General features: G+C 40.6%; 1 protein-coding gene across 3 annotated transcripts in view; it reads left to right on the top strand.

The window, feature by feature from the left end:
• The first annotated feature begins 3,881 nt into the window (after positions 1-3,881).
• The window catches only part of SMAD5 (SMAD family member 5), a 30,116-nt gene continuing 11,345 nt past the window's right edge, over positions 3,882-22,652 (top strand). The window contains exons 1-2 of one of the 3 annotated variants that reach the window (XM_036391985.2): positions 3,882-3,898; positions 21,337-21,952. In XM_036391985.2, coding sequence (XP_036247878.1) covers positions 21,550-21,952 — 403 coding nt within the window. In that variant the 5' untranslated portion in view covers positions 3,882-3,898; positions 21,337-21,549. Of the gene's footprint in view, positions 3,899-11,827; positions 11,928-21,336; positions 21,953-22,652 lie in introns of those variants that run through there. The other 2 variants (XM_036391984.2, XM_036391986.2) reach the window with 2 other exon arrangements.

The following is a 22,652-nucleotide window of genomic DNA, read 5'->3' on the forward strand; positions in this document are numbered from 1 at the left end:
ATTCCCAGACCTCATAGTTTTATGTCTGTGAAACACTTGCATATTATGATCTCACCTCATGATACAGAATCTCTCTATTCAAGTTCATACATGACGTGGAAAGTCTCTGAGATGTACTCTGAGGTGTAAAATGAGTGTAATTCCCCTGGAATGAAAGAGACGTGCCAGTTTCTATCAAGTGGAGCTGTGGCCCACAATGTCTCAAAGACATTTGCTTTTGTCTAGAAATCAAGCAAACAAACGTCCTTCATTTCAATGGAAAACAACACTTGTGTCTCTCTTTGCTCAAGTACAGAAGGAGATCAAAGATGGCACAAAGGCTCCTTGCAAGGCAGTGTTTCACTTCCAGACAATTAATATGATAGTATCAGGGAAATGAAAATCTATTCCTTGCCTAGGTGTTTCCCCTCATGGACTGGAAAACTACTTGGTTTATCATTTTCTGTCTTTAGGCAAAAAGGTAACTCTTATTTGCATGTTTGTCAGTTTGTGCTTGAGAGTACAAAATTTACTTAAAAACAAGCTCAGCCAGCTAAATGAAATGCCAATGGTCTTATTATCCTGAGAGAGCAGAGCACTTAAGTCCATTATTAAAATGAAGTTAATTGAATTTAAACGTGGGCTTAAAGTAAAGCACAGCCATAAATACTTCACTGAATAAATGGGAGATTATCCTTATGCTTAAATGTAAGCACTAATCAGTATTTTCCTAAAACTAAAGTTTATAGCCTTCTATCAGCAGTTCCAACTATCCCACTAATAATACCTGGCACTAAACCCAGAATTTTTCCAAGAAATTTGTTCAACAGCATGAAAATCAAGACATTGCTCATACAACAAATTAGAAGAGTAGGTTTGAAACAAGAACACAAATATTAAAATCTGGGTGTGATGAGTTATGTATAAGAAAGGCAGGAAAGAGCTTATTTCAAGTTGAATTGTGTGGCTTTCTCAGAAACAGCTCTTTGGCAATCTAGAATGGAAAAACCTCCTTGCTCTACAAAACCCCAAAATGTAGAGAACTGTAGAGAAATGTGGGAACTGCAGAGCAACTATAACTGCTCTGTGTTTATACACCCAGGATCCTCTGCATCAGAGCAGTCCTTGGAATCAAAATTGGGGGTTAAATTAAAAGCTTGAGCCCTGAAATTGCCACTGATATATCTGACTGATTTTGGACATGTGGCATTTTCTAGCTGAACCTAATATTCTTCGTATTTCTAATAGCAATGGAAATGTTTTCCTCTTAGAAAGTGTAATAATCAAATATTCCTCAAGTATGTTGCCATCCTTTTGAGTTGGACCAAAGAATCTCTGGCCTACATCTCTTCCACTGAAGAGAATGCGTCTATATAAATTGTCATAAATTGAGATGGGTCTATTTAAATTTGTTGAAGTACCTCATGAAATACATTGTATTTTACTGCTAGTTTTGAGAAGGAGGAGAATGGACAAAAGGAGAAGTTCAGCTGTAATGCCATCTCATCATTGTCAAAATTCAAGTTTTGGAAGTTGCTTTTCCATTCGATGTTCCTCACTGGTACTACTGTTTCAAAAGGACTTTTCTTCCATCAAACAAAACTTTTCAAATGCCAAATGATTGTTCTGCCTGCTAGCATTTTCTCTCCAGTGATGGCCTGGAATCCTCACCCACCAATTTGCAACCATGGACTTCCAGAGCCAGAGACCAGTGTCTTGTATTTAATGACTTTTAATGGGCTTTGCTTTCGTGAATTTACTCTGTCACCAGTTTTGATTTTTGAACTCATACTCATGTAAAGCTTTAGCATGCACAATGTTTGGGGGCAGAAATTTTAACTCGTTATTACACTTTGAGTGAAGGAAGAACTTTTTCTTTTCAAAAGCCTGCAGCTAAGTTTTCTTCTTCCAGAACTTGAAGACAAAGGCTTTTCTTTCACCTTTCAATTTGGGCTTTGTGCAGATGTCTTTAATATCCCTTTTCAGCTGTTTCTTTTCAAGATGGAAGAGAATATTTAGGCCTGCTCTGCATGGGACCCATTTGATCTTCAGACCACTCCTTTTGGCTTGTCTGTACCTCTACTAGATGTAGCAATCCTTCCTTGACATGGAGAACTGGCCCTCTGCCTGGAACCTGTGCTGCAGGTGCACCAGGAATTCCCAGCATGGAATCAATCTTTTGTTTGCTATTGCTTTTGTAGCAACTCTTGATGTTCAGTGCATTCCTTGGTGATCAAAAATTCATCCAATACCTGCACTGAACTATTACAAAACATAGCATGGGTGATAATGTTAGATCATGTAATCTTGGATGTTACTTCACCCCCTCATGTGCTACTTTGCATTTATATCTAGACTGGATTTCATGCACCTTTTATTTCCCACTCAGTATGGGAAACTCGTCCTTCAGTTCTTCACACTAAGTCCTCACCTTCACTTTCATACATGACTTTGTTATCCACAGCTCATTTCAGTGCTTTCTCCAGCTCACCCAGTGACAGAGTGAGCAGCACCAATGGGCACTCTTCCCTGCCAAATTCCACTTCCTTTGCTGTGAAAAGGAACCAGAAACCATCACTCTTTTCTGCCTTCGTTTGACCAGTTACACCTATTAGGAGACGTTACCTCCTCTTCCCTGGCAGATAATCTTCTCTAAGACAAGTGGGAGATGTTGCCAAGAACCTTTCAGAAATCCAGGTTGAATACATCAAGAAGAATATTATCTTTCTCAAACTCTGGCTGAATCCTTCAGAGAAAACCAGCAGTAATCTGCTAAGTCTGACTTTCCTTTGACAAGCCAACACCTCACAGAGGGTTATAACCTTCCTTTCCACTGCTGGCTCAAATCTTGTCAGAACATTGATGTTCTGGCAAGGGAACTCAAGCTTGCAGTGTGAGGGCAACACAAAGTTTCTCCCAAACTGGGGTTTGAGAGGGTTGAGCTGGTCATTCACAGCTCTAGTCATCTTCATGAAGAGCAAGGGCTAATGATTAGCATTATTTTAATAACAAATGTTTTGATTCTGCAGGCATCTAATTGCATAAATTTGATGTTCTGTGTTAAGTGGTTCTTCTAGGGGGTGCAGCTGTTAAACTGTTCCTGTTGACTGGACTTTGGAACCTCTGTGAGCTCTGCTATCAACAAGACTAACCCATTTTTATGGTGTTTAGCTCAGTAGATACACAGAGAACAACCTGTCTTTTGCAGACCTGTATTCTCATTTACAAATGTTACTTTCCATTTCTGCCATCTTGTTTATACATACAGAGTAGTGAAATGCAAACATAGGCCTGGTAAAAAGATCATTCATACTTTATAATTTTTACATGAAAAGCACCATAATCCTAATTAAACTTCCCAATTTTGAGGTGTGTGTGTTGATATGAGCATAGACATAGCATGTGAATACCTTAAATGTGTATACATATGTGTTTATACATATTGCACATGCACATACACATTTATATCCATTAAAAACTCAGATTGTGCTTATTCTTTTTCTGCAGAGAGACTTAATGAAAAGAATCAGTACAGCGTGATCGCAGTTCCCGTTTTGCAAACTGGATAAATTAATCACCAAAAGGGATCAGCGTGCTCTGGGGCAAAGCCAGGATTTACACCGGCAAAATCCAGGGATTGTAGGAAAAGGCACAGCACAAAAGATGGCTGCGTTGCATCGGCGCGAAGGGCGGTATTACGGGATGAAAGAAGGAAGGGAAAAAAGACCTGACACACGAGTTTTGCAGAAAGTTTCTAAAGCGGGGACGAGGTTTCTCCGCCGGCAGCTCGGGGGTGTCGCCGCGCCGGGACCGTCCGCAGGGCTGTGCCCGACACGGGGAGAGGGGCACGGGGGTCCCTGCGGGGGAGATAGTGACAAAATACAGGGGGAGGAAATGGAGCTGCAGTAATTGCTGGAAGGTAATGCTGTGTTCATTCCTTACTGCTTTTTTTTTTGTTTTGCCTTTTTTTTTTTTTTTCGGTTGGTTGGTGTTTTGGTTTTTTTAACGCGAGCCTGCCGGCCGCTGCATTTGTTCCGCTTTGAAGTGCGTTGTGCAGCAGGGAAGGAGATCCGCGGAGATGGCGTCACTTTATAAAAGTTTCCAGATTTTACCGAGCTTCTTGGTTTGGCATTTTTTTTTTGTTTGTTTTTCCTTTTTTTTTTTTTTTTTTTCTTTTTTTTTTTTCTTTTTAGGAGAGGGTGTTTTACTATTCGTAATGCAAGTGGGCGATGTGGCCGAGATCTAAATATACCCCCGTGAAAGCAGAACCCCTGAGATAGCGACACCGATAGCTCAGGCTATTGTTAACTTTTGGGATTCCAACTGAATCCCGCAATGTTAAATATTTATTTAATTACTGCAGAGAGAGCAGGAATTCTCGTTGACTCCACTAATGGAGTCAGAGCAGTGCAGTAGGGGAAAGTTTTTTCTCCTGCTTCCCCCCGCCATCGCCCCCACTTCCAAGTCTAAATAGCTGTGGACAAGCACAGGCTGGGATATGAGCATTAAGGGGGGAAAAAAAAAGTTTCAGCTTTGTTTTAGGAGTTATATTTCAGTCGGGTAAGCAAACTATATTGCATGTATTTTTCCATATCTTCAGCTCACTCCAAACATAACATTCCAAAGGATAAAATCTGTTACAAAATAAAACTGACTTTGTGACAGCTGAACTTCTATGCGGAGTCTAAAAATTATCTAAAAGCGCCTCGAGAATCCTAAATGTCATTCCCAAGATGTGGTGAATTGTAATTATGGTTGTGAACTATTTTAGTGCCTTACACAGGGCCGGCTAAGCAGCTGAAGCATTTATGAATTTATTTTTTGCCCTTTACAGTGTTACATATGAAGGTATTTAGACAACAACAATACTAATTTGCATCGGATTAGAAAAAATGCAACTAAATTGAAAATGTGTTGTTTGCCTTTTGATTTTCCTTCCTGTACTTCCTTTTAAAACATATGTCATAGGGCAGTGCTTAAAGAGTGCAAGAAGACTCATCAACAATAAGATAGTGAGTGAGAAATAACATTGTTACTATATTACTCTTTTATGGTTTTCTCATCTTACTGGCTTTTCCAAAAATTTTTGTGTTTAGAACATGATCCAGTTTCCTCTTCTCCTAACAAAAAACAAAACAAAACGACAAAAAAACCCACAAAAACAAAACAAAAACAAAAAAAACCCCAGAAAAACAACAACAAAAAAATCAGTGGAAATTTTGGTAAGAGAAACCAAATAGCTTGCAACACACTGTCCAAATCCTGTACTACACTATGCCCAAAAGCACTTTAATTTACAATAGACATTATTATGCTTGTATATGCAGATCTTGATATGGCAGAGGAAATTACTAAACCCAACTATTTGGTCATGAGGCTAGAAAACAAAATTGTGTCCCTAAGTGTGCCACAAAATTTAAATGCAAATTATAAAGGCTCAGCACCCTGTGACTTGGTGACTCCGTTGGAATTACACCCAGAAGGAGAAAGTCAGGTCCTGTCAGTTCCTACATGAGAAAGCCTGAGTGCTCTGCACTGCCATCACTAATTGTTTTGTGTTGGGAAATCCTGAGGTGATAAAACGGCTGTTAGAAAGTTGGCTTGTGAGTAATTAAGTGTAGGTCTAGCTATTAAAACCTGATTTGTTACTCATAGGTTACACTCATCTGTGTTGCCTTCTCTTAAGATAAAGATAAACTCAGTGTTCTTTTCACTGGTCTAGGCCAAAAGTGGCTGTGTAATGAATGGAGAGATGTCAGCTCTATGGTTCACACATATACAGGCGGGAAGAATTACCTTTATCACAACAGATACAGTTACTGTAATGGAGAGCTTCAGTTTCAAACTGTTCCTTTCGCCTTTCATTTATTTCCAGAGGAAATACTGGAGGATGCATACCCTTCTTCATTAAAAGTTTAAAATACTTATTTTGCTCATAAGCAAAACTTCACTTTAAAAAAAATTAATTTCTGTTTCAGAGTGTCTCTGTTTACTATACTCAAGCTTCTCCATAGAGTGGGTGTAACCAGGAGCAGAATTTGGCCCGTGATGTGAGCTAAATTTTCAGAGCTTCCACTATTTAGAGCTCCGTTGTGCTAAAAATAGTTTTCCTGTGGTTTTGGCCATGGAGCCACAAATGCAAGTTTTCAGTGCACAGTTATTGTGGATGTTGGGTCCTTCTATTGCTGGATGACACAGCTCATGACTGTGTCAGCAGATGATTATGGTGAGTGAGGTGATTATGTGAGGCTGCATGTCAGATCTCCTCACTGTCCTGGAGTGAGCATGTGTCCCACCCAAATGCCAGGGACCACCAAAAGGGACCATGCTTGGAAGGCAGTGCTTGGGCTGGGCACTGAAAAACCCTAGGAAAAACTGGAACCATGCAGGAGATAATGTTGAGGAATTCACCCAGAAATCTCCATGTTTGACTAATGGTATGGGATATAAAACAAATGGAGGGAAGGGAGTAAACCTTTAGGAAAGGAAGACACAATTTTCTTCATGGCTAATTTGAAGCCAGTTTTCATCAAAGAAAAAAGCTCATGGTGATCACAGGGTTATGGTACCTGTAAGGAGTTCACTGTGATGCCAGATTCATCTTATTTCTGTACTGCATATTCTATCCCAATTCCATGGTCCATCTTCTCTGTTGTCCATAGGAAATTGGTCTGGTTGCTGCAGACAGCTTTGAGGAGCTGTTAAGACAACTCCTCAAAGTGACAAAAAAGACAACTTTTCTCTGAGGTTAGTAGCAGGTGTCAGACTCCAGAAAGTGCTCTTGTAATGAGAGGTCATATTCTAGAAATAGTTGAAAATCATTGATTTAGAAGAATGAGAGCACTGCATGTTTCTATACTGCTGATGTGATGGTGAGGGCAAGCTGGGGATGGTCCAGAAAAATAACACCAGAGGAATATTCAAAGGATTCGAGGTGTTTAAAACTATCTTTATCATTTCCTCTCTAAGAGCACTATAATACTTTGTGTTCATCAGCTGGGACATTTTTTCCATTTCTCTGGGAAGGTTTTCACCCCATTCCAAGAAGATCTGATTTAGGAGTACTCTGCCCTGGCTGGACTGTATCCACAGGTGTCAACAAATGGTGGTTCCCACTCTGATGTGGACTTTGTGATAGTTCTCAAGCAAATGCTCTTATTCATACCTTCATACACATCTCAGTCTTCCTGTAGTGTCCTTTTTCCTTTCTTAGGATGTTGCCCTTTTAATATATATTTCAGGCTTTTTTTCTTGAATTATGTGTTCAGTTTTGCATCCTAAGTGACTCTCAGATCTGTTGAACTGGATATACCATACCCAGTACATTCACAATTTTATTCTGTGCAGTGGAGCTGAACTTACAAAACTTTTACATAATTATGTCTTTGTTTCTAACATCCCCATAGATGTCCCATAGCATTATTTAGCTAAGTGTCTCAGCCCATTTCTTTTCCCAGTCTAGGAAGAGAAGTTTGCAGCTTTAAACTTGCTCAGAAGAATACTTTTGGCTTGCCTTCCCTCACCTGGTCTACAATTTCATGTTAATGTCTTCTATCTGTAGCTTCAGGAAACAAGGCTAATTCTTCTCTCCCTTTCCCTCTGTGAGCTGTCATGCAAGGTACCCAGAAGTGTGGCTGTAACAATAACAGGCTACTTAATTTGAGAATTAGCTCTGGGGATTCAAAGGCTGTGAGCCAGTGAGTGTGACTTCACAGGAGCCTACACCTCTGAGAGCCTTGCTGATAAACACTTTAATATCTTTCCTCCAGACACTAAAGGTTATTTCCATTTTCTTACATATGTGATGCAAGGTACACAGCATTTGTATTGTGTTCTTGGGAGGCAGCCTCCCACCACCTCCTGTGCCTTTTCTCAGCCTGCTGTCAATTGTGGGCTTATTTAAGAGAACCAAATGGCCAGAGTGAATGTCACCTCCCTCTCCACTCGCTGAACTCTGCTTAAACACAACACTGTTTTTCTGCCTCAAAAATATACATAAAGGTATGTATAGTATGTTAGCCCCTCCTTAGCCTTTCCCACCCTGAAACTTTTCAAACAGGGATGGCATGTTCCTCTCTTCACTGCCAAAAAAAAAAATAAATTCCTTTCTCAGCATTTCCCCCTTCCCCCATTTCTTCTCAGCTGACAGCTGTGAGAGTGGAACTTTCTTGAGCTATCCTATCCATTTCCCCTAATTCTGTTTTTAAGCTAGATTTGGTTTAAATATCCAGGCCATCTTTCACACTACAGGGTTTTTTTAACATAAAGTGGCTTTGCAAATGCTTAATGTTGGTAGAGACATGGCAACTGTTTACATATATTTATTTTTCTTTTTTAAACAACATTCCACCTTCTTTCCCCAGTAAATTAGAAAGTTGATAGAGAATGAAATTGAACAATACAGCCATTTAAGAAATTAAAGGAAGGCCATAGTTTTGTAATAAAGCAACTTTTTTTCAAGACTATTTCCTTGTAATTCAAACAATCTATTTGATTTTCATACTAATTCACTTCTAAACAACTAAAAATTTCATTAAGAAATATAGGAATAGTATTCAAAATCCGGAGAGTAAAATTAAAATAATGGAATCTAAGATAGTTCTTGAACTTCACACTTCTCAACCATGGAAGGCCTGATAGCTGTAGGTAGTTCTTCTGTTGGTTGTTTTGCACTTTGATCAGACTCTGAGGTTATCTCTCACTCTGACATAAACACCTACTGTAACTCAGCTTTGTGGAAGGTGCTTTTCTGCCCTCATTGCCATTAGCCTGTGCACAAAGGAATCAGACAGGTACTTGTACTTCAGCTGACTTTATAAGGCAGGCCCCCAAGTATAAACATGGGCAGTTGTCTTTGCAGAATCTAACATAATTTAATTATTAAAACATTCAGGTAAGGGAGGTTAGGTAGTCATTTTTCCTTGGATTAACACAGCTGCATGTCTGTGTGCTGGAAAATCGGGGTTTGACAGTGATAAAATAGGATCGATGGCTCCATGAGTTGTGAAATTCAGGAATTTGTGAAATCACATGATTTCTGGAAAATGTGTCCAGGGCTTTGTCTCCTTGTTGTCCCTTTATTGAACTTGATATGCTATTAGAGTGGACCCACTGGAATGTGGCACCAGAGATCCAAATGATGGAGACCATGTATGAATAGGCAGTGGTGAAAGTGGAGTCAATTTTCCTGTGGCCTTAAGGGCACACAGACCTGAATCATCAGGTAGCCAATGTCACTTGTTTTGTATTTTATCAGTCTCATTGACTACAAAGAGATAATTTGATTTCAGACATTTGGGGGTTACCATTCAACATTAGTCTGTGACAAAATGGCACTGAAAAAAAAAAAAAGGACACCTACTTTTCAGACCAATTATCATATTTCTTACTACCACACTCCAAAATAGCCTCTGCATTGTGCTTAAAAATCACTGTTTTCTGAGAAGGGTGTGCTGCAAGCAGACATGTCTGCATTGCCTGTAGTTTTAAATTGAGAATTTTTAGGAAAACTTAATTTTGGAAATGTTAGAGTTTTGCTTGTCTTCCCCATACTCTTGCATGCACACCTTCAGCTTCCCTCATCACTGGAGCCCTGAAACCTCCACAGCAGGAAGTGCCTCGAGCTCTGTGATGTAGATTCACCCAGCAGTATACTGGTTTTTGTGTTTTGTAACTCCTCAACAGAGGAGAACATATTGTTTTCCAGAGACATGATGGTTGGCACATGAACAACACCTAAAATGCCTGCTGCCAATTTGTTGTTTGTTACTTGGTTTATTAATTAAGTTACACAAAAGATTTGGAAAAAGGCCAACAGTTATTGTTTTATTTTTTGTCCCATATTTTGGACTGCCTGGCCAAAGCAGAACAATTGCTGGTGCAGAGATACAGAGGAGTCCCCAAAGGTTAGCTCTGTTCTGGGACTAAATTACACCAAAGCCTTGCTCCTTCACTGCTGCCATGAACTTTAGTAGAGATATCCTGTTGAGCTATTAATTGACTTCTTAAGAACTTCTGTTTACATCCAAGAGCCATGTAGTTTTGAACCAGAAGAAAATTTCTTCAAAGCTCAAATATACTTGAAATCGAAATTTCAGCTTGGCTCAATTGATATTTTTCCCTATTTCTTTGAACTTTACATTGTTTTTTCTTGATTTATTTTTTCTTTTTAGTAGATGATATACCTTTAAGTTAAACAAATAAAACACAGGGTTGCATGTGGCTTCTTTGTAACTTAATTATATATGTATTTATATATATATATAGAATCACTTTCAACCATATTTGCATGCTTCTATTTTTTTTTCCAAAAGGAATCTGATAGCAAGATTCAGTTGGCATGCCAGATACAATTGGCATGCCAGATGTCTAATTGTAGTTACATGTTCTACAACAGACACACAAATTTATGAACAAATAATGGGTTTGCCACATATATCTGTTCCTACACAATTTTTTTTTGACCATAGGAAGAAAATCTGTAGGAATTTCTGTAGTTATCAGACGAGGATTTAACTTAGTTCAGTAGTATGTATGAAGCTGGCCATGATCAGTCTCTGAGGAAAGCAGCCTTTGTGTTGTGAAGTGAGTGAAGTGTGAAATACTTTCCTCTAATTGTGGACATTCCTGTTGCCCATATTAAGTTATATTTTTCAAAGCCATTGGAGTTCAGACCTCAACAATAGTTTGTGGTGAATGGTTCTACCTGGTCCTGAAGAGCAGAGCTGAGCATGGGTCAGCCTTGCACTCATTGCTCATTCTTCTTTAAAATACCCTCATATCTAATAATTCACTCAGTTAAAAATGACAAGAAACACTTGTGCCTGCAGTATGCTTAACCAAGGTCAGACATTGTTGTGCCACACTGGATATGTTTTTGGCCCAATACCGCTCTGAATTTTTCTTCTGTGCAGTCCAAAAGCAGCTTTGAGGCAACAGTGCTCACTTCCATGTCACACAATGAGGACGGCAAGAGTCTGTCCCATAGTGGCATTATACACAGTAGGAAAATCTTCATCTGTGCAATCCTTTCTATAGCCATCCTTGACACCGCTGACATAAGCTCCACTAGGTATTTTAGTAATTTACTCAGAGACACAGCCCCTTGAAGGACCTCAGCTGCTCCAAGACATTGTGGATAACACCCAGAGATGAGGCTGGGGGGACCATGCCACTCTCTACAACACCTTGGAAGGAGGTTGTAACCAGGTAGGAGCCGGGCTCTGCTCCTGGGCAGTGACAAGACAAGAGGACACAGTCTTAAGCTGCACCAGGGGAGGTTCAGGTTGGACACCAGGAGGAATTTCTTCACAGAAATGGTGCTCAGAAATTGCAGGGAGCTGCCCAGGGAGATGGCAGTCACCTGTTCCTGACGAGTTTCAGGAAAGACTGAGCGTGTCCCTCAGTGCCATGGGCTGGTTGGCACGGCGGTGTTGGTCAGAGGTTGGGCTCAGTGATCTCCAACTCTTTTCCTCTGTGAGGACAGCCCCGGTTCCCAGGGCAGCAGCGCACGGTACGGCGAGAGAGCGCCGACCCTCGGCCCCAGCAGTGCCCGCCATCGCAGCGGGACCTTCGGGGCCTTTTCTACTGCTCCGTTATGTGAGACGTTACTTTCTGATCACCGAACCCCGCACACTTATTTAGTAATTCATTATTTGTGTTTATTTCGCTCCCTTTCACAGCGCGGGGCCAATTCCCCACAGGGCCCCTTCCCACACGGCACCCGTCCCGGGCCCGGCCCTTTTCCCGCTTCCTCCCGCCGCCGCCGTGGCGCGCGCGCGGCCCCGCCCCACGCACATCCGGGTCCCGGCGCTGGCCCCGCCGGCCCCGCCGCCGCTCCCGTCCCGCCGCCTCCCCCGGCAAAGTTTCGCTGCAGCAGCAGCGGCGGCCGCGGCCCAGCCGGCACCTCACGGACACCCGCCCCGGGGAGGCCGCCTGCTCCGCGCCGGGTGGGTCGGGGCGGCGGGATGGTTGGGGAGGGAGGTTGCGGGCCGCGGGGTCGCGGCGCTGCGAGTCGGGTTCCGGGCGGCCGTGCGGGTGCGGGGGGAGACGGGGCCGAGGCCTCGGGCGGGCCCGCGGTAACACGGGGGTCCCGGCGGGGCGGGAGAGCGCGGGGAGCGGCCTGCGGGGGAAGGAGCAGCCCCGAGAAGGAGAGGAGAGCGCGGGGCCGCCCGCGGGGCTGCGCGGACACGCGTGGTGCCGGTGCCGGTGCAGGAGCGGACGCCGCCGGGCTCGGCGGAGGCTCGAGAGGGTTGTCTCTTATTTTTGTTGTTTGGGTTTTTTCGGGTGTTTTGTTTTTTGGGGAGGATTCGAGGACTCTCTTAACTGGAGTCAGGCCTGAGCGAGCGAGGGGAGAGCAACAAACATATTTGCAGGCGCTGGTGAAGAGGCGGGAGGCGATGTGCGGGCTCACACACACACACACACACACACACACTTACACACTTGTCCACCTTGGCCTTCCTCTCGTGTAGCCCTGACAGCTGCCTGGCAACAGATGCACAGCTTCGGGGATTTAGAATGGCAATTTTTGTCTTCTGCGGGTTGTAAATTTAATAGAGGAAATATGCTCTTGCGGTTAAAAGCACAAGACTGGAAATCAAATAATCTGTGCTTTGTTCCAGTTGTGGGGTTTCTAATGTGACCTTAAGGTGATTGAGTGATATTTCGCAGGAAAGTGAGATAGGGAAGAACTGATTCAGCAGTAGTGTTGATGTATTATTGAAAAAGTTCAATAATAGTTGTTGAGTCTCTTGGTAGAATAGGTAGGGATTTAGAAATTCCATGCAGTGAATCACTTGGGCTCACTGCTGTAACAAAACCTCCAAGGAATAACTGTCAGAATTTGCATCAGCAAAGTTTTGTCTGTCATGGGAAATTAGATTGTCAGTATATGATGGGTTTAGATGAAATCTCATGCTGTTTTCATTCCTTCGTTAATTTCAGATAATTAGCCTTCCATGGGTGGCTTTAAAAAGAATGAAACTGAAATGAGCGTAGTTACTGTGTGTGTCAGTTACAGAAGTTCTGCTCAGAATATCTTCCTGGTATTCTGAGGAATCACAGTTTGACTGGAGTAAAGAAAAAGGTGCAAACACTTGCAGGCATGTGCCTGTGCTCATCAAAACCTGTAATGCTTTATGAAGTTGGCAGCTAGTGGTAGTGGAAGTTAATAGAAGCAGCAAATAACTTAATTGAAGATGTTTCATAATTAGTGTGTTGTAACTTTTGAGAGTGCCCTGTCTGTTGGATTTAATGTCTTAATCCCTACCGTTTGATAGTGGTTTACTCTTACCTCTGATATTATAATTTTGTTCACTTGGCCTTGAAATTGCTGCTAAGTGACTAATGCCACTTATTTCTGCAAAATAAAACCCCAAGAAACCATGTGCTTACTGGGATACCTACCTTTTTCAAATCTTTCTTTTCCTTTCAAATGTGGAGGACATGCACTTGAGATAGGAATTTTCTCTTTTTCTGAAGAGGACTTTCCAGGTGGAAGCCCAGATGGACAGTGGTGATGGGGCTGACAAATGGAAAAGAAGGAAGAGAGGCTTCTTCTGCATTTCTTTCTATTGATGACAAAAGATCACAACAGGGTGTGCTGCTGTGTACAGCTGTGTGGGTGGTTTTTTTTGGTTTTTTTTTGAGGGTTGTAGTTTTAACCTCTAATGGAACTTGAAGGAACAACTGTAATTGTTGACCCTGTACTATTTTGTACTTGTTGGAAGTCAGATTTTTACTCTTGCACCTGGAGTTGGTGATCTGTGCAGAGGTTTTTTATGATCACAGAATATTATTTGAGCTAGAAAAAACTGTCTCCCAAGATAGAGTGCTCATGCTTAATTAAGGAACTTTTTGGGCTTATTTGAATGTTCTTTGCAAATTATGTTGATCTTTAATGCTTTGGAGGACATATTTAATTGCAGAAAACTGTCCTCTATTTTCTTTATAGATGTCTAAGGAAAGTGCAAGGGACTCTTTTATTGCTCTTGGCTGAATTATATACCTGCAGAAATACTCCTGTGGCAATTCTGTGCAAGTCCCTGTGTCTTCCCTTCCTTCCAGTTAAGGCCTTGCTGGTTATATTCATGTTTGTTTGGGTTTTTTTAATTAAAATACAAGTTTCTTCAAATGTCTCTGTTAGATTTGGTGGGATTAATTTTATTTTAATCTGTTACTGTTTCTTTAAAGATCTTTACTGATTTTTTTTTAATAACAGGTAAGCAGCTCGTGTTCAAAATGAGAAGATTTATTCTTGTGTGAGCTGAGTGCACTTGAGATATCTTCATGGCTAACGATAAGCAGCTCATTAAAAGCAAGCTGAGCAGTAATTTAACACTTTTGCCGTTATCATTAGTCACAGTGCAAGTTCCTGCCCTGTTTTCTGGAAGCCTTTTTAGCCCTGTTCCTGTGACCACGTAGAGGAGTTTGGCTGGGCTGGGGCGCGCTTGACCAGCGTGGGTTGGCGTGGTGCAGGACGCTGCCTGCCAAGTCCTATCCCCACTGACCTACCACCAAGGTTGTGCCTGCCAGCACTGTCATCCTTGACAGAGGATCTTTGTCAGAGTCCCTGCTACTGATACACCAACTATGAAGTAGTGTCTCTGAATTCTGGGTCAGTGGATGTCACAAACTGACAAATTTAGAATACTTTGCCATTCATTCATTCTGTGCGAGGGGGAAAAAAAAAACTTGTTGAATTACTATTGTCAGTGTTCCCTCCAATCCTGTAGCTTTTGTAAACTTGTCACAGGCTTAATGCAATTCAGTTGGAATGAAGTGTATACAGACACACACACACATATACATCTTTATTTTTTGTCTTCTTTTAAAGCTTTTTGGCTGGCCCATTTTCCAGGTTATACTTTCTGTTGCCAACTCATAGTATTTAGAATCTTGGTCTTTAATGAAGGTCTTGCACATGAGCGTTTACATTTTTAGAAGGCTTTGTCCAGCTTGTTAATTTTTTAGCATACTTTAGGGTTTGTGAAAAGCACAAGATGTCCTTTATTTTCCCATTTTTGTTTCCAAGTGTAGTACTGAGGTCATTCCTAATCACCCACTTGCTTGTCCATGTCCAACCTACCAATGGAGGCATAGGCCTTTGTTTTCATGTTTAGTGAAATGTAGCAGTGCTTTTCTCTGGAATTTTAATTAAGAAATGGATTCTAAGTTGTAGTTATCTGCTTTGGTTAGAGTAGATCTTAAATAACCTTAAAAACAGGAGGCAGTTTCAGGGCTGTCTACTGTTGATGGTGGCATTTTCCAGCATAATGCTTCTGCTGGAAAGTGCCACTTAGCTGAAACAGAGAAGTGAGAAAATGTACAGTTCTGATAAAACACTTAAGGAAGACAGGTTTTGGTTCTAAGATGGAAATTACAGTTTTGAGTATTTCTGCATAGGCTAATTGCTCAGTAATTAGTGCAGCTGCAGAGACCAGGGCCATGGGAGCATTGGATTTTTTTGTTGTAAATGTGGATGCTTTAAGAGATAGACTATTTTAGGCATAGCAAGTTTTGGTGTTTTCTCCCTCCCTCTCCTTCCCCTGTATCAGAGTTAAACTCAAATTTTGCCACGATGCAGAACAAATTCAAAACTGTTCTTTGATTATCATTTTTCTGAGCTTTTATTGGCATCAGATGGAAATGAGGATGCTTTGGAAATGCAGTGGAGCTCTCTTGGCCTGGACCTCTTTTGTGGTATAAATCATTATCACTGCTATTATTTTTTGACGGTAGTTTTTGAGGAAACTTTAAGAAGAAGCAGAAGCATCACTTTGCTATCTGAGTTACATCTTCCATGTACATTGTATTACTTGCTGCTTGTGCTTGGCCTCAGAGTTTGTTAGGTTTTTTATAAGAGAGTGCTGGTTAAATACTTCTCAGCTGACAGAGTTAAATGCTTCAGCATTTTTTTAAGCTATGTTAGATGGTGTACAGATGTGGAAATTAAAAGCAAAAGTATTGTGTGAGACAGCCCTGTCAGCAATTGTCAGTAGATTTTTCTGTTTGCAGGGCAGTCACGGTTAGTAAAAGTTTTGAAGATACCAGATAGTTCTTTTGTCTTCTTGTTTACATATATTATCAGTTAGATTATATTTCCTTACAAGGCATGTTTGAAGCAAGAAATCTAGTGCTAGGGTAAAAGCACTTACTGTAGATTTTGGTCAGCAGGATGCCAGTTCTCATGAAAATACCACAAGTTCCGTTTTGATATGATTTATAAAATCGCTTTCATCTTTTACTTAACTTCTTTTGCCTCTTGTCCCCATAAGTTTTTTTCATTGGTGGGATTCGTTGTGGCTGAGATGTTGCTGAGGGTGATTGAATAGAAATCTTTTCTATGGAGAGGCTGTGGCAGTAGTTTGAAGGATGCAGGCCCTTCAAGTTCATTGAACAAGTTTTTTAATCACAGTGTTGTCTTAGGATTTGTTCTGTGCTTGATGTGTATGGAGAAACTGTGGAACTAAAATTTCTGCTGTATTTGTTTTCAAGAAAAAACTCTTAATAAATGTGCCATTGCATGGGACTGTGTGCTAGGCTACAATGTAAGCTTGGGAAAATGATAATAAAACCCAAGCACAATCCTGCACAGTTCCTGTCAGGAAATTTATAAGGAAAGAAGGATTTTAATAAAGCCAAGTGAAATGATGTGTGAGGTTGTAGTTTTAAAGAAAGTATTGATCTGTGTATATAGCATAACACACTATAATATACTACTGCAGTTCAGTTTCTGAGCTTTCTGTATGAATATGTATGTTAATGTGTGTATGGAGTCAAAATACTTGAGCATTTCTGAGTTTGAAGGGCAATAAAGTTGAGAGCAGCTTTAACTGCAGAACAGCTTTAACTGCAGATCTGCAGCAGCTCTAATGAACTCCCAGTTGTGCTGTGCTTATAAGTGGTGCTTTGTTTATTGTATGAAGTTGAGTCTCAAAACAGCTTCTAATCATCAGCAGTGAAGTTCCTTGTTTCACATTGGGTATGATGCTACAGGAGGCTTCCTGAATTTGCAAACAAGTAAATTAGTGGAAGAGAATAGTCCTTGTACATTTGAACACAGCCTTAGTGCTGGCAGTAGGAAGGCATGAGGGTCATTGTTTTTGCCCATTTTAAAATGGTTTTACCCATTTTATTCTTGTGCTTGTGAAAGCATCATTCACTGCCCTGCTGCTTGGGATGATGGTTTGCTTGGTTAATGGTACTTCAAACCTAGATTTTGCAGGTGGGAAATTAGTTTGGAATCAATTGGAGAATACATTACATACAAAATGCATCTCATGAAACTAGGTACACTATATTTAATGTTACATTTTCTGTTCTGCAGTGACTCTTGCTCAGGTCCTTTTAGCCAGAAGGAGATTCCTTGGTATGGCATCAAGTGGACCTACTGAACTTGCCAGTTTAATGGAGTAAGGCTAAGGAAATGTCACAAGAATTGATAAAGGGAAGTCGAGTTGCTCGGTATTTGTGATGGCAGATGGAAGGTGGTAGAGTTCTCCCACTGCTTAAATGAAATATAGGTTCTGTTGTTGGCCAACTTTGTTTAGATCTGGCTGAAGTATTAATGAGGGGCTTCAAACAATGGATCTGTTCACCCAACTAGTTTCCTTCCATTTGCTGTAGTCATTAACAAGAACTTTTAAAGTATAAATAATGCATGCCCCAAAGTCTAATTTTGATACAACGATTACTTCCTTTTATACTTGCCCTTTAAAAGCCCCCTCATGCTACTCCATGTAATTCATTACACTCACTCCTAAAAGAGTGTTTGTAGCTTTTTTAATGTAACAGTGTGGTTTTCAGTTGATGTTCTCTTGTAGCTTGGCTGAAAAGTTATTAAATAAAATAAGGTAATGCATAATAGACCCTCTGCCTCTTAAGGAAGCTTTTTTTCCCCATGAAAGTTGTTACCAGCTGTGTCTAGAGGTGCAGCAATAAGAGTAATTTGTGCACCATTGAATGAAAATGTGACTTTTTAAAGCATTTGTTTCTGTATTCAAAGCTCAGTGATGCTCTGTGGTACTGCAATCACTGCTCATGACTTGGGCTTTTAAGCCTCAGAAGAAATTGATTGTAAGTACAGATGATCTGGGGAAGCTGTTCCTGGCAGATGTCAGGATTACTTAGAAACCTTTCACAAATTACATGCTGAAATTACAGCAAATGCAAGTAAATGTTCTAAATGTGGTTTGTGCCACACATTCAGAAATCTAAAAATCCTGCATGAATTGCAATTTCTACATGGAAATGTTTGGTTTCTACTTAAATACCTGAACCTACAGCTCTGTGGCCTTAAATAGCTCATGAAGCCAGCTCATGATTCATGAACCTTTTTAACTCTGCCTTGTTTTCTTAAGAAAGGCAAAAGCTGTAAACCTTCAGTGTTTTGCCATCCAGAATGAACTTTGGGCAGGTGTGCAGTGTGATAAATTCAGTGTCATTTTTTACTTGTCAAAGCCTATTCGTATTTTATTGCATTTTCTTTCTTGGCCTTGATTTCCTTGAACAGGTTCAAATACACTTCTACTGAAGAGTCTTTAAAGCCTCCTAAGTGGCCAGAATGGAGTCACAGTGAATGACATTAAGGACTTCAACAGTCTCATTTTTCAGTGGTTAGAGTTACAAGCATGTATGTGGAAACTTTTTTTGAAGAAGTTGAAGCAGTTTTGATCAAATCTGTTGATCAGAACAGTGTGATCTGTTCTGATGGTTCTGAAATACTTGTTTTACCAGGCTTTGCTTTTGTTGGTGGGCCCTCAAATGTAAAGTTTTTAGAGTTAATTATGTTACTTACTGTGAACAGATTATTTCTAAAATGATAGTTTGTAGGACAGTCATTTATCATAATTCCCTTGCCACTTGCCCTACAAATACAAATTACTGCAAAATATCATCTTAGTAGAACTGTTCCAACTTCCTTTCCTTTTAGTGAGCTTCTTTATTCCACGAGTGTATTTGTGGGTAAATGATGTTGAAATTGTATAAAACAAATAAAGTATCTTTTCTATTTGATCCATTATGTTCAAAATAATAAAAAACAAATAAATTTTACATGATCATAGCATAGAATTGTAGATCTTTAAATTTGGTTTCTTAATACAGATGGGGCTCCTGTAATGGGATGGATCAGGGGATGTTTGTTAAGATCTCCTTTGAGCTCAACTTAACTAGAGGAATTTCCAGTGCATCTTCTGCCTTGATGATGCATAAGATTCTTTGAAAGCATAGCTGAAAGCAAAAATAGAACATTTTAATTGTCTCTGGTCTGAGATTCTAGGTGGGTTCATTTCCTTTTCTAGGGGTGTGAGCAGTTGCTGATCTTGCAGCTATTGAATGTATGCAAGGCTTGAAAGTAAGTTAGTTGCAACTATAAACAGCTTTTACTTTTTGAAACAGTAAACTTTTATCCTCAGTAAAAGAAAAAATTCAGTCTGAGTTCCTGGCCAAGTTTATTTCCCTTTATGTATTTCCTGTTACTTTGAAGGGTGCAAAGATTCTCATGTGTAATAGTCCAAGGGATCTAAATTAGTCTGAAAGTGCAGACATGGTGATATTTCTGAAGAAAACAGGTGATTTGTAATTATTTGAGTTTTTTCCTTTAGTTTTTTTTCTCAATACCTTCTTCTAGGGAGTTACTGAAGCAGTGGGAGACTTCTATTCTCTTTTTTTTTCCATTTTGTTTTTTTATGAGAGCTCTAGGAAGAAAGACCTTCAAACAGTTTTTCTGTTTGTTTTGCTTTTCCGATTTTTTTTCCATATTACTGAAACAAAGTTGAATAATCAAAGAAGTACCAATGGGATTAAGCTACTGCATGAAATAAATGGATTTTTTTCCTGTAAAGGAACACCAGGTGTCCTTGGGATTGTTCCCTGCTTTCCTCACCCTCTAAGTCCATAATAGAAAATATAGGATGGTTACACTTGGGACATAAATGCCTTGCCTAGGGATGTTTGCTGTAGCTTTGGCTGCTGGTGCTTAGCACATGGTTTTGTTACATAGAAGGATCTGTCCAAGTGCCTGAGTGAGCCTGTAAATGTGCCCAGACACTTAAAAAGCCTTATCAGGTGACTTTTAGTTTATCAAAGATGGGAGGAAAAGAGATCTTTGTGATTAAAGGTAGCAATCTAAGAGAACCAGCATAGAGATATTTAACATTTTGCTCCCCCCCACCCTCCTTTTCTCTTATGTGCAGATTTGGTGTCTTGGGCTGGGGTAGGTGTTCTAATTCACCGTGGTTTATCAAAAGTGGAGAGACAATGTTGTTTGGCAGTCTCTGTAGCAAGAGAGGAAGCATCTTTTGTTATTGACATCCTTTCTCTTAGCTCTGCTCTTGCTTTTTGCCAGCTGCTCATTGTCTATACTTGCTTATTTAGTATTCACAAGGGATTTTACAAGTTCTTATCAGTTCTTTGCCACAGCCCATCATTTCCTCTTGTCATCGGTACTCCTTAAATTGCTGGGGGGAGGATTTGCATTAGGACTGGTGAGTGGTAAAACACCATTCATGAGCCAGTTGTTCTGCTCTTCTCCTTTCCGAGGCACTTTATAGTAAAGGTCACATTTCTAATGCTTACTCCACCACGTCTTTTCCCCCCTTCTTTTTTCTGGGGAGAAGAAAACAATTTTTTTTTGCCAAGGCTAAAAATATCCAGCTCTTCAAATACTCTTCTTAAAAGATATAAGGAAGTGCAGCATAAAATTAGCTACAGCTAAAAAAAGGTTGACCACCTCTCTGGGTGGCTGGAGAAGGTTTGGTTTGTGCTTTTTATTGGGTTTTCTTTTAATTGTGCTATGTGTTCTTTGTCTGCAGTTTCTTCCTAATTTCTTTTCATATTCTCAAAAACATGGGGTAACTAATTAGAGCTCAAGAAAAAGCAGATGCTTTAGGATTTTTTCCTTTTTGGAAATAAAGATCCATTTGAGAAGCTGAGTATTTCCATGCAGTATTGGCCTTGGAACTGGTGGTTCCAGCCTGCCTCTTCCCTGTTTCTTCAAAGCAAGTTTAGTTTTCTAGTGCAGCACCATGACAGGGATATATTGCTAGTTTGAAAGTATATTCCTCCAGCTTATCTTGTGAGAGAAAGTGATCAGTTTAAGGAGTGTTAATGGGAGTTGTGCTGTCTCTACTGACCATCATCCCTTGATGGTCCCTGTTCCCACTAATCAGTAGTGCAAGCTTTGGGGACTGATCACTTTTTTGGAGTGGGGTCATAGTACTTCTGGGATTTGGTTTTGAAACAAAGTCAGGTGCAATGCTAGGGTTGAAAGAGGAAGTCTTCTCATCTATGCCTTTTGTTTTACCACAGCCTTTATTTGTTTACTAATTCCTTGTTCAATTATCTTTTTACTAGAACTAAATTGGAGGAATCCATCATCATTTTTGATGCGAAGGCTTCATCACTGACATCTCTATGTTCATTTGTCATCCTCCAGGAAATAATACGGCTCATCAGCTGCAATAACTGCTTTGGGTGTACACTGACATTTATTTGGAAAAAAACAAATTAATTAACAAAAAAACCCAACAGACAAAACCCAACAAACTTTTTGAAGACTTGTGTCAAATGACGTCAATGGCCAGTTTGTTCTCCTTTACTAGCCCAGCTGTAAAGCGTCTGTTGGGCTGGAAACAAGGAGATGAAGAGGAAAAATGGGCAGAAAAAGCTGTTGATGCTTTGGTAAAAAAGCTGAAAAAGAAAAAGGGTGCTATGGAAGAACTGGAGAAAGCCTTGAGCAGCCCAGGGCAGCCCAGCAAGTGCGTTACTATCCCCCGCTCCTTGGACGGACGGCTGCAGGTTTCTCACAGGAAGGGCCTTCCCCACGTCATCTACTGCCGTGTGTGGCGCTGGCCGGATCTGCAGAGCCACCACGAGCTGAAGCCCTTGGATATTTGTGAATTTCCTTTTGGATCCAAACAAAAGGAAGTCTGCATTAATCCATACCACTACAAGAGGGTGGAGAGCCCAGGTATGTTTGAAAGTTATTGTCCAAAAAACTGAACAGAATCTTTAGTAACCACTTAACTATTCACTCCATCCTCCTCCTCCTCTGGTACTGTACAACCAATTGAAAGTGGTGTGTGAGGCAGTTTGGGAGAGGAATGTTCAAAGGGCACATTACTGGTGGGGTTTTGGGGAGGTGTGTGGTCCATTCTGTACTAATGGTCCGAGCTGTTTTCTTTGGGATTAATCACCTTTAACCCACAGACTTCTTTAGCCTGCTGCACTTAAAGTTAGTAGCAATCTTCTCCTTTGTTGTGAAATAGAAAGCAGTGATGTGTTCTTTCAGATTCACTTTCTTTGAGAAACTTGTTTCAATCTCAGTCCTTGCAAGGATGTTGGTGGCTGCCTTTCAGGGGCTTGCTATTTAAAAAGTGTGTGACATGAACTGAAAAGATAAAAAATAAAATTAATAAAATTCTAGAGTGGTAGAGTTCCCCACATGACTTCCAGTTAGGAGACAGCAGAGATGAATACAAGCAGGAGATGTGATCAGTTAGAGGGAGGTATGTGTCAGATGTGTGTCAGGTAAGGAGCCTGCTTTTAAAATGTGCTGTTGGAAAGGTGAGGAGGATTGGGATTGCAGTGGGAGAGATGAAGAATGTTGCTCTGGACAGTGTGGTGAGAAGTTGCTTCCCTTGCTCCCCAGAGTGGTTGTAACTCTGCTG

Source organism: Molothrus ater, chromosome 15, assembly GCF_012460135.2.
Source record: "Molothrus ater isolate BHLD 08-10-18 breed brown headed cowbird chromosome 15, BPBGC_Mater_1.1, whole genome shotgun sequence".
NCBI lineage: Eukaryota > Metazoa > Chordata > Aves > Passeriformes > Icteridae > Molothrus > Molothrus ater.